This window comes from Acanthopagrus latus, chromosome 7 (genome assembly GCF_904848185.1).
Source record: "Acanthopagrus latus isolate v.2019 chromosome 7, fAcaLat1.1, whole genome shotgun sequence".
NCBI lineage: Eukaryota > Metazoa > Chordata > Actinopteri > Spariformes > Sparidae > Acanthopagrus > Acanthopagrus latus.
This window is the reverse complement of record NC_051045.1, coordinates 11,009,145-11,021,036: the sequence shown is the minus strand read 5'-3', so window position 1 is coordinate 11,021,036 and position 11,892 is coordinate 11,009,145. Positions and strand designations below refer to the sequence as shown.

At 41.1% G+C, this 11,892-nt stretch overlaps 1 protein-coding gene across 4 annotated transcripts; it reads right to left on the bottom strand.

Annotated features, from left to right (window-relative positions):
* Positions 1–757: 757 nt before the first annotated feature.
* LOC119023111 (tumor protein p53-inducible nuclear protein 2) lies at positions 758–11,120 on the bottom strand. 4 transcript variants are annotated; one of them, XM_037104786.1, is made up of 5 exons: positions 10,816–11,120; positions 9,750–9,814; positions 5,819–6,200; positions 4,536–5,109; positions 758–4,425 (listed from the first exon to the last, which is right to left on the bottom strand). In XM_037104786.1, the coding sequence occupies exons 3-5, from the start codon at positions 5,940–5,942 to the stop codon at positions 4,158–4,160; spliced, it is 966 nt and encodes a 321-aa protein (XP_036960681.1). In that variant the 5' UTR covers positions 5,943–6,200; positions 9,750–9,814; positions 10,816–11,120; the 3' UTR covers positions 758–4,157. The 4 variants fall into 4 exon arrangements, with proteins under 4 accessions (XP_036960681.1, XP_036960680.1, XP_036960682.1 ...); XM_037104785.1 differs by lacking the exon at positions 9,750–9,814; XM_037104787.1 differs by lacking the exon at positions 9,750–9,814 and having other exon boundaries at positions 4,536–5,106.
* Between the last annotated feature and the right edge of the window lie 772 nt (positions 11,121–11,892).

The following is an 11,892-nucleotide window of genomic DNA, read 5'->3' as shown; positions in this document are numbered from 1 at the left end:
GGCCATGTAAACTAGTTAAAGGGACGCTACGTAGTTTAGGAGAATAAATTCAAACACAGAATTTTAATATTTGCAGTATCAGTGCCGTTCTAAGAGGAAAACAAGGTCCCAGAACAATGTGTAAAGCTAGAGAGGTGGCGGGGTCCACCAAATATAAACAAAGTAAGACAATATGATGTGTGTTGTCCTTTAAGGTCAGTTTGTTTATTCAGTTTATTCAGTCATGAAACTGAGGAGAGTCTATTTATTTTATTTATTTAGGCATTAGAATAACATCAGTCAGTGTAGATCTCTCTCTTTTAATAACAATTGAGCTAACTAGCTAGCAGATGTGAGTGGTTATGCTGGTGATATGCATTATTATTTTTTTGTTGTTGTGTGGTTTCGACAGGTTGCCAAATTCTTATTCATTGCACCTTTAACTTCCAACACACTTTTATTGAGTACAATGTACAAGTCTTTTATGTATTCATTATTCAGTCTTGTGGCTATTACTGTTTTTTTTAATAGTTTATTCTCTCTTAAATCCTGATTAGTGGAACGATGAGTGTTTTTATTGTGTTTTAATATGTCAGTTTTGCCAGAAAATGTGTTTCAACATGGATGATTGCAAACAAGATCACAAAAAGTGTTTCTACGTAGCGGGACTGCTACTTTTACCTAAAGCATCTGAATTCTACCACTGACAATACTTACCTTGCTCTTAAATCTAATCACATTCCCTCCTGCTCTCACACATGAAAATAATGACACAAGATTCAGGTGTTAACCTGAGCATTTATTGTTGTTGTTGTTTGTTGTTTTTTTTGGGCGGGTACCTGTGTTTTCTGAATGGATGCTGGAAAACCCATCCTTTGATTTTTGCATAGGTCTTGCCTGTCAGTGGACAACTGTCCACTTTGGGGATGGAAAAATCAGTACATCACAAAAACCATGCAGAAATAGTGAAAGGCACAATCACCATACTGTAGATATCAGATACACCAAATTTTATATGTCTATATATTTCATTTTTATGGGGGGGAGGGGTGTACTAATTGAGATGTAACGTGGGCGAAAACCCCAAGTGTTTTTAAGCTGCCATCATTTCAGGGCACAACATAAAACATATGAAACTCCCCAGACATTCAATGCCTTTCATTAAAAACATCCTATTGGTGAACTAATAACTATGTGGGAAAATACAAGCATATTGTACTTTTTTTTATGATACATTTAATTTCTTTTTTTTTTTCATCATATATTAACTATCTGTCTCCTGCCTCATCCTTTCCCTGTCCACACACCGCATAAGCTCAACACACCTGGTGACCACTCCCTCTCCCCACAGCTGGATGACTTTCAATCATAAACCACACCTTTAAATAATCACACACAACATACTGAGGACACATTTCCTGTTTACATGACACTGTTGAGAGAGAGGAGGAAATAAAAGTAAGGACAACAGGACAGGTTTGCAGCAGCAGATGGGTATCTGTGGTGACCTTAACATTTTACACACACGACTTCCACCTGTGATCTATCATTGTTGTTACCCTGTTTTCAATCTCTGCGTACCATTTTACAACAGGCAAATAAATTCAAACCTGGAGAAACAATCTGTTGTAATAATAAAAAGTGTATAAGTGTTAGACAAATCACCTCAGATCCACCCCCTGCACCATTCAGTGGAATCAACAGGACACATAATAATCATCTTTAAACAGAAACAAAGATCATGTTCATAATAGTATCATAAATTAACAGATTTTTGAATTAAACAGAATCATGTATAGGATTATTGGAAGAAATAAAAAATATGTGGTTTATGATTCAAGAGAAAATAATGTATCTCTCTTGTCTAGATGATGTAAAAGTGACGAAGACATTTCAATTTTTATCAGACAATCAGAAGTGAATCCGCGGACTCTCAATCTGTCCATTCACACACCAGCACAGATCGTTTTTAAAGCCCATGTCAATGCACTGCGTCCTCGCCAGCATCCAAACAGCAGAGTGCTGTGCTAAGTGGACCCTCTGGAGGGCAGTGTTTGCCCATGGCACATCAAGTCTGAGTCAAGTGCTGTTTTAATCTCAAAGAGATGAGACTGACGTTGGGGCAAAGACACCACTTTTGGCCACTGAAATGCCCTCTTGATTTGATAATGAGCACAGAGGTGAGGCAGAGAGAGGATTCTCATTAGTCCCATCGGACGCAACGTTGTGGACTCAAGTCCTGAGAGGCTTTGACATCTATCGGAGCGTTATAAATTGTTTTTGTAATATTTACAAGGACAAATAAATGACCATTATTCATGTTCTTTTTAAAGAGTTTCTATCATTTAACGTGTCAGTACACCTTCTCACACACAATTTAAAATCAAAACGAAAAAGGAAAGAAAAAAAAACAACAAGCACACAGCACACTAAAACTTTGACTCACAAAAATGTATGACAGTGCAAACTTACATCCATGTCTCAAATAATTTACAAACATTAGTATATACTTCAGCACCATTGTTTACTATTGTTGTTGAATACATATCAGTAAGCTAGATCATTAAGTGGACACTGTTAGTGCTGGATGTGCTAATTAGAAAGGGGCCGACGGTAACGGAGATGTTAGAGAGAAATGTGTCGCACATCCTCAAGCAGGATGATAGTCCTGGACGGGAGACGATGGGTGTTGATAGGATTTAGGGAGACATTTCTTCCCTTTCCGCCTTAAAGTTGCTGCAGTCAGTGTCGACGAAGGGTACTGATGTGTTGATAGATTTTCTTTTTGGTGTTCATGGGGATAAGGGAGGATCACAGCACACACCGTGGATGGAAATGGCTGATGTGTGCCGGGCACATTACCTTAGTTTACAGACTGCACATTTAATGATCATTATGCAATGTATGATCCACAGGGAGCAATTTTTTTTAATGTATTTCTTATGTTTAAAAGCCAAGTGTGTACTTTTCCCCATGTCTGACAGAAACAGGCTTTCTCTACTTACTTTGGTGGAACCATGTAGAGACAGAGACTGTAAAATAATGTTCTACATGATGAGCAGAAAAACAAATCTGACAAAACAAAATAAAGAGTTGCCATCAATACCGCTCCTCACCTACTATAACTTTTCATACCCTGTAACCCAAAGGCAAGCTCTGATAATTTCAACTCAACTCCATTATCAGTATTGCAATTATGTATTCATTATGGGTTCCTGCAACACCAATCCAAGGTGCTTCATTCATTATCCAGAGCCGCCACTCAGAGGGTTACATAAAACTTTTCCTTTGACCATTTCCATGTTGAACACATCTAGATCTATTTCATCATTACTGTTTTATTTTTACTCTTTAGTCTGTTTTGCTCATACGCTCACCATCTTCTACTTGCCCCCACCCTCCACAAAGTGAGTGGAGAGGAATATCACAACATGAGCTTCCTGTGATGAAACAGGTTGCTCATCGTCCTTCGCCCTTGTTGGTGCTTTGCATGTTGAATGACCAGACTTGGGAGAAACAAATGTCCAGTGATTTTCCTCTCACACTCACCACACACACGGTATAGCCTTCCACCATTTCGAGATAAAAAAAAAAAAATTGCCTACAACATAAAGCTTCGAAGACATGATGAGTTGTTTTTGCTGCAAAGATACTGAGGCTTAAGTTGACTCTGTCTTGCTTTGTTTCCATCAGACATGTCTCAAAGTACACTTTCAAATCATTATTAATTGTTGAATTAAAAATAAAAATAAATGAAAACTTGAGGCTTTCTTGAGGAAGAGTGAAAGATAAAAGCTTATTTAACTATGATAGGAGAAAAAAATCAGTAGAGCTCAGCTTTTTGTTGTTTTTCAGACAATATTGGTTCTAAGTATGACCTGTATAAATATTTTTTTTTGTTTGTTTGGATACTGCAACGGACGATAGGTAATAATAAAGGTCTACACAGATCTACTCAGAGGGCTTGGTTCATATCAGCAGAATGGGGCATAAAACTACCAGGTGTGACTAAACAAACAAACAAAAAGCCTCTGGTCTACCAGTATGTGTACCAGAGTGTGTTCTGATATAATGTGCACAAATGAAAGCAAGTATACATTTAACCATGTGTGTCTTGGAGTTGACTATGCACTACTAATGCCCTCAGAGTAAACGATGCCCCCTGGTTGCTGGGGAGCTTAGTGGCAGACGTTACGCTTGCTGGGCTGGTGAAGGAAGGTGTTTCTGGTGTGAGCTGCGTGGCGGGGGACCTGCTCCCTGGTGAGGTTCTGGCGTTGGAGGCGGTTGCGGCCCAGATGGCGCCGCTCGATGCGGGCTTTGCTACGCTGGACCCTGGCCACTTGAGTGACCTTGGCCAGAGCTCCAGCCTGGGCAGCTGCTCCACGGCTCACCCGGGTGGGCATAGTGCTGCGGGTAGCGGGGGCGGCGGCTGGTTCAGCCACTCTGCTGCAAGGGTGGGGGGGGTGAGAACGGGTGAGATTGTTGTGACAGTCGTCATGATGCTGAAAAGGCAGGTGAAGGTGAAGTGCTGTGAGTGTGGAGAGGCTTTTTCTCACCTCACGCTGCTCGCCAGGCTGACAATGCTTTCCTCTCCCACCACAGACAGGTTGCTGTTGGAGACCATGGACAGGTTGTTGGAGGAGACGTACACGGACATGCTGGGGTGCTCGATGAGCAGGTCCTCCATCGGACTGGCCTCCGCTGTGGCTCCCTCTGCAGTGAAACAGGGGGGAGGGGTGACAAACCAGCTCTCATCCATGCAGCCTCTCTCTGGGGCTGCCCTACTGCTACCCCCACTGCCCCCACACTCACTTCCAGAGCCCGGGGACATTGACGGGGTGGAGGAGGGCGTGGACAATCTGGCCCGTCTAGGCAGGGTCACGGGTGTAGTGGCACCCAAGTCTGACGGGCTAGCGGTCGGACAATACAGGGGGTCTGATGATGCTACAGCACCACGTGCCCACCCTTTATGTGTCCTACGGCGCTTGTGAGGCGCGCGGGGAACAGGGGCCGGGCTTTCAGTCCTTGTATGTGTGTCTTGGTGATTCGATTGGTTACTGTCTGGAAATGGTTGTGCAATCGTTGGGGCTCCCGTCTCATCCTCCGCCTGCATCATGCAGTCAGATACTTCTGAGCAAATGGCAGCAATGAGATCGGGAGTATTTAAGGTGGGACGGTTGCAAAAAGGATGCAAATGTGGTAGTTTTTCCAAAAAGCCATGCGGGATGAAGGGGGCAATTTTTAGGGGATCACATACGCACGCGCACACATACCACCGTGGGGAATGTCAGGGTGTTTAAAAAAAAATTGCAGGAGGGGAAGGAGGAGGGGGGGTAGGGAAACACAAAACATAAAAGAGTCACATCATTAGTTGTGTTGACCCTCTGAGGTTTTGATTATGTCAGTGACATAATGTTTGTCTTCTTGATCCTGCTGAATGGTACTTTTAATGTTGCTTTTGGTGTTTGGTTGGCTTCTGCACTGACACCAAAGCAAATTCTCACACTCAATAATTGCCTTTGTCATGATTGAGATCATAAACAAAGAGGTAGGAGATGTGTGTCCAGAGAGAACTATGTGTTTCCGTCATCTGACGGACAACACTGTTGGTGTGGCAGCCATATGAGTGAGTATCAGTGTAGCTGTGCCACGCCCCAACTGATTCCTCACCTCACCCCATCATCCCCCTCATTACTTCTACACCTTTAAATGTTAGTAGCATGAACATGCAAAAGCAGTTTCTTGGCTGCCTGATTCTTTTGACATGAAACACCATCATCATCGTTTCATGGTGTAGATGTGGCTCTTAAACGCCTCCACTTCCTCTTTTGAGACTCACCAGGCAGGTTGACGAGCATCCATCCCTCCTCGTCGGCCTCCGTCACGCAGGGTTTGGGTCCCTTCAGCTCAGCCGCCACCTCCTCTACCTCCCCGAACAACAGGTTGCTCAGGCGTTGAAACATGACTGCTCGTTTCGTCAAGTATTGATGACTCAGGTGCCTTTTTGTTGTCCACAAAGAAAAAGCTGTAGCTGCCTTTTTGAATTTATTTTTTGTATTTACGTATCACTTGTTGCTGTTTTATGCAATTGTTTGTCTGATTTTCTCTTTTTTTTTTTTTTGTTCAATTGAAGCCCTTTGCTGGATTTCGGTTTTGACAAACAGGAGTGGACAGGTTTCTGTAGTGCAAATGTAAGGTTTCACTTGGTTTGGAACAAAGGCCTGGACAAAGAGAGAGAGAGAGAGAGAGAGAGAGAGAGAGAGAGGAAGAGACAGAGAGAGAGAGGGAAAAGGATGGTTAGTGGCAATGACAAGATAAATGCTTGAATGCGAACACAATTTTGTTAAAAAAACAACAAAAAAAGGAAGTCACATATTGTGTTAATTTCCTGCTGCATAGTCAAGACACATTAGATAAGAAATGTCAGTGAGCAATGTGTGTGGTAAGGGGTTATTTCAAGATACATTAAAACAAGTTGGAACCATACTTAGGACTCAAACCTTAAACATTTTGGCTTTTTCTGATGACAGGTAAACAGAAAAGACTGATTGCTTGCGTGTCAGATTGGCTGGGAGTTATGAAATAAGCTTGGTTGAAACAACATGTCTGAGCAGCTATATCTGCTTTTTCATTGACGTCATCTATCCGCTGCATCTGTACTCAACGCTGATGAACGAGGTGAGAATGAACCAGAACAGCAAAATTGCTGCGACAAAACAGCGACTTGATTGACTCTAAAATGCCCTGTAGAGCTGAGTGAGATGGCAGTGACCCGTTTCTCAGACAAATAGTTATCGTTAGCTGCTTTAAAGCTTGATGACGATGCATTTTCATGTTTATTCAGTCAGTACTTTAAGAGTAAAGCACAACTGCTAGGACCATTAAACCTGGACAGGGGTATGTACTGTAGATCCTCAACGGGAGCCAAAAAAAAAAACTAAATATGAGTCATGAGACTTCCTCACGGCAGTGCTGATATTTATAGCTTGTATATAAAATGGTGCCATCCATTTAAACTTTCTCAGGATGATGAACCAGCTAGGAGCTGGTGGACAATAGCTGAACTCCCTTCCCCCCACAAATCTTAGATAACCAATCAGCACAGCCTCAGGACAGATGGACAGGCCGGTAGAGGGAATGGAGGAGGTGAAAGGAGGTGATACAAAGAGTCTCAGCAAGTCAAACAAAGTGAGTGCTGGACAGAAGCACTGGGACAGAAGGCACTGAGGCAAAGGACAAGTGATGATGTAATATTGAGCAGATGTTTGAACAGCCATCGCTTACATGACAAACTCTTAGATGTTCAAAGGCCGAGTTGTGTTGACTCAAACTGTGTGACTGCAGTGACGGCAGAGATCACAGAGTGAAGAATACTTCACCTGCTGACACACTCATTCTGAATTACAAGGTGGAACTGGTTTCTTCTCAGATTTCTAAATTCCAGATCATCACCTTTTCTTCCGGATTACTTGTTTGACTCACAGTCTCATCTGTCTTTACTTTCTCATGGAAATCTGATATGTGCTGCTGTCACTCAACTACTAAATCAAGAAATAATGATGAAGGAGCACAGATTAAAAGGTGAAACAAAGCGAGAGATTTAAATAAGGAGCACAGAGGCATGGAGGGAGATCTGTATGGATGGATGCTCGCTGGGAAGCTGACACTTTCTATCCTTATTTGGAGAATCACCATGGCCACCAGGAACTTAAATGGAAGAGAAATCCCAACTGCACACCATACGGAGACAGGGCATGCTTTCAAGAGTTCTCATGTCAGACGGAGTAATAATTATTTTAAAGACTGTTTGCATGGGTGTAAGCTTAAAATACCAAGGGAACACGACAGACGAATGAACGAGGAGAGAAAATAACAGCCAAAATCTGCAAAGGTGGAACCCTATTTCTAAAAAAATAAAGAAATTGTTATGACCCGACTGGATAAAAAAGCTCTCAGCTGTATTTTTTAAGAACTCTGGGTTATAAGAGTTCATGTTGACTCATTTTTCTAGGTCATGTGTTTAAAATCCTGTCAAGTGAATTAAATAAAAAGGCCAACGGTTATTATGTTTCGGGGATTTTGCAATGGAAATCCAAAAAGATACCATGAACCCAGTTTGAACTGAAGTGCGGCGGCCCATCCTCAACACTGAGACTGTTTGAATGCATTCCTGGACTAGCAGAAACTTAAGTCATGAGACCATGACGAAGAAACAGGGATGAACAAAATTTGGGTGGAAGGGCCGGAGGGCTTCTTTGCATAAGGTGTGGCAGACAGCCATAAAAAAACAAATTCAGTGGGGATTACAGTGAGCACTTCCCTGACTGGTGTAAATATAGCTATTGATGCCGCTAATAAAGAGCAAATAACCACCGCTGATATGGCTTCTATCCTGGAGGAGACACTTCCTGGATAAATGTTGTGTAAAAAGCATTATCTAACAACTAACACTGATACATGTCCTTTGAACTGCTTATCTATTACATGAGAGAAAGCAAAGGGACAGATGTGCAGCATTTACTGCAGTCAAGACAATGCAAGCTATATTTTAAGTTAATCTGACTGGGGGTCAGTCCTCTAACTTTTTTTTTAACAGATCTGTATTTCATTATTTCGGCATTAATTAAAGGTGAAACCGTTGCACAACATAACGCACAACAAATGTGTACAACACAGTGTTGTACACATTTGTTGTGCATTATTTATTATTGTAAATTCTAATTTGATAAGAAAGGCAGTTTTTTAATTACAGTTTTAGGGCATCTTTTAAACATCTGGCAGGAGACAAAAGTTAAAATTAGCCGTACTGTTCCATGCAGAATCAAAAATACTTTATTGATCCCTGAGGGGGAAGTCGGGTACGTGACAGTTGCTCCTTCTAGAATAGAAATATCTGACTATATTGAACAAGATATAAATAGGGAGAAATAATAAGATATGAAAGTACTAAAATAAAAACATTTACAGTAAAAATGTTTGTATTGAAACTATAATATGTGACAACTTAGTATAAGTAAATAGAAATACTGATGGATATGTAAAGATATGAGCCTCGTACTACACTATTAAATACAGTGTAGATAATGTTGAGCAATGTTGCTTGATGTAAGACTTGATGAAATAAATAAGCAACATTCCTGTCAAATACACAGAGCTAAATTAAAATCTAATGTGTGAGAAGAGTTCAGGAAAACTTCTAATACCTAAAGATTAAGCCTAAATTCCCTGAAAACACTGAAACTCAGATTCTACCCTATTCTTGTATGTGTGAGGTGCACTGGCAGGTCTTATTTTGTGTTTTTTTTTAAACAAATAATATCAAATTAACTGATGGTGGAGGTGTGTGGAACTATTTTGTGCATATTCTTTATGTTGTAAATATGAATTTGATAGACTTTATAACATTTCCAGGATGTCATTTTAACATCTGGCGAGGAACAAAGGTGAAAATTAACCATCTATGACTCATTTTTCATAGTTCTCTTCATCCCTGTTAATCAGCTACAATCTTCCGTTAAAATGAACTGATAAATCAAAATGTAGCATATGAGGGGAGTACAAGAAAACAATACTAATGTCTTCCTGAAGGTTATATTTAAATATCTATAAACACTGTAAATACAATTTTACAGACACACCTTCACATCCTAAAATATATATTTATAAAAAAAAGGGCCTTGAATTATGAATATTTCTTATGACACTGGTCTTTCAAAAAGAAAAAAAAAAAAAGTAGGAGGAGGAGAGGAGCGGGGTGGGAGGGGACTCACGAAATAAAAACAAGACGCCTGTGACGTCGCGCCTACGTCACTGATGCTGACAGAGAGGCTCCAACCTAGTTGACGACCGGAGAGGGGAGAAAAAAAGATATCTTAGGCGCAAATACAGCGAAAATTCAACATATTACAACCCCCTACACGCCACCTACATAGCTTTTCATGCCTTATTTGCGTTTTGCGACACGATAATGAAAACAACCCGTGCGTGAATGGGTGCTATTGTCGACAGTCATCGTCTGGAGTTGTTGTGGGAAAAAAAAAAAAAAAAAAAAAAAAAAACCGCTCATAGCGACAATGTTGACATTTGAAAAAACACAAAGATACCTTTGAATTGATAAAGGGAGAGGAAAAAAATTAAATGGTAAAACATCGACCTCAGCCTGTGTCAGTCGAGTGACCGCCGGGAGAAGAAGACTTTCTGGAGGGTATCGAGGTTAAACATGAATTATCCGTATAAGCTGCACTGAAGGGTCAAAGCAATGACAGCTGTGGCTCAGCGACACTGCACGAAAAGACATCGACTGGAGAGGCGATGCGATGACTCTGACTCTTATTCCGCTATATTCCCACTATATTTACAGATAAAGCTCCCTCAGCCTATATACAAGGTCCGCCTCCCAGAAAAAAAGAAAACATCAACATCCGCCATCGACTCGACTCCACATCAGCATTTTGGTGCAATTTACACAACATATGTCCGCTGGCACCGTGTGGGATGTACATACAAGCAGGCTGGTGTCGTTTTTCACTATACAGGACGTCGAATAGACCTAATTAAGCCGTGTGGTTTGGGCTATTATAGCCCTCTGCTTTCAGATCTATCCCTGACCTAATAATAGGTCATCACGAATTACAACGCACAGCAAAACATAGCCAACGACACAGTGACCGATGAGGCAGATTTTAGTCTGCATCTTCTCTGATTTCATGATGGCTGATGGATATTTTCTGTATCATAATGAGGAATACAGCCGCTTGTAGCTTGATACCCCTACAGACACAAAATACACACAGGTATCAGATTAATGAAAAAAAGCGAATAAAAAAAATATCTTACCTGCCTTTGCAATGTTATTCAAGTTGTAAACGAGATCTCACACACAGTAGAAACGACAACAATTTTTAAAGCATAGCTTTAGATAGTCTTTAAGTGAGGTAGTTAAAACACCATCATACAAAAATAAAAGGCTTTCTTCTCAGAAGAAGGGCTTCGTGTAAAAAATGTTACACGGATGTTTTTCAGATCATAACATCTGCAGCTTTTATTTTATCCTCCTCACTATTTTTTCTCCGCTGCAGATTTTTTCCTCCTGTTTATTGCTGCCTCCAGCTGATCCTCGGATCAGAATGTAAAACGTACAAAACAGCTGATTGTGAGATCACAATACGCTCAGCTCCGCCCTCGCCCCGCCCACACCGAACTGAACCAGCCAATCAGAATATTACACAAGCCACAAGCCGGAGCCTTCTTGGTAACACGGTGGGGGCTGGGCGAGAGGAGCTGTCAACCTGCACCCAGATGGAAACGGTGACTTTACACAGAGACTGATCTCGGATCAGCTTCTACTTTCATCACCCCGCTGCTGTGGGTCAGGTCTGGGGGGAGGGTAAAACGATCCTGAGTCTGTGCTCACATACCTCCAAATATAAGGCTTTTATTACAAGGAAATATGAAGATCTGCTGACGGACAAAGTGATTACGTTGTCAAAGTGGTGTTTTAATTAAATCCAGCCAGCTACAGGAAGAAGAGCAAAGAGCTATAGAGCAGTTACATCAACTCCTGGATGGACTTTGGGCCTCAGACACAGACAGTCTCATTTATCCTTATCTTTGTGTTATATAATTCATCATGTGGGAAGTTATAGTCAAATATTAAACTGCATCATTTCATCATATTCAATACTGACAAACATAGTTTTTACAAGTTTATCTGCTTTTCATGTTCCCATCTCTCTTTGGAGTTATAAAAACAATCATTTACTGAAAGTAATGCTCATGGTAAGCTTGAATATTCAAATGATCACACTGTTGCACTTCACAAACTATATTAGCTTTCCTGGTCCAGTGATGTTGGTGCTGTTACTTTAAATTGCATTTGTAAATAGACCTCTTCCCCCTCCCCCTCAGCATCAT

Excerpts from the sequence above, each read along its gene's own strand:
- LOC119023111 (XM_037104786.1), bottom strand. The coding sequence starts at position 5,942 with ATGTTTCAACGCCTGAGCAACCTGTTGTTCGGGGAGGTAGAGGAGGTG. Across the intron at positions 5,110-5,818 it reads GATGCTCGTCAACCTGCCTG|AAGTATCTGACTGCATGATG; the intron begins GTGAGTCTCAAA and ends CCATTTGCTCAG. Across the intron at positions 4,426-4,535 it reads AGCCTGGCGAGCAGCGTGAG|CAGAGTGGCTGAACCAGCCG; the intron begins GTGAGAAAAAGC and ends CCACCCTTGCAG.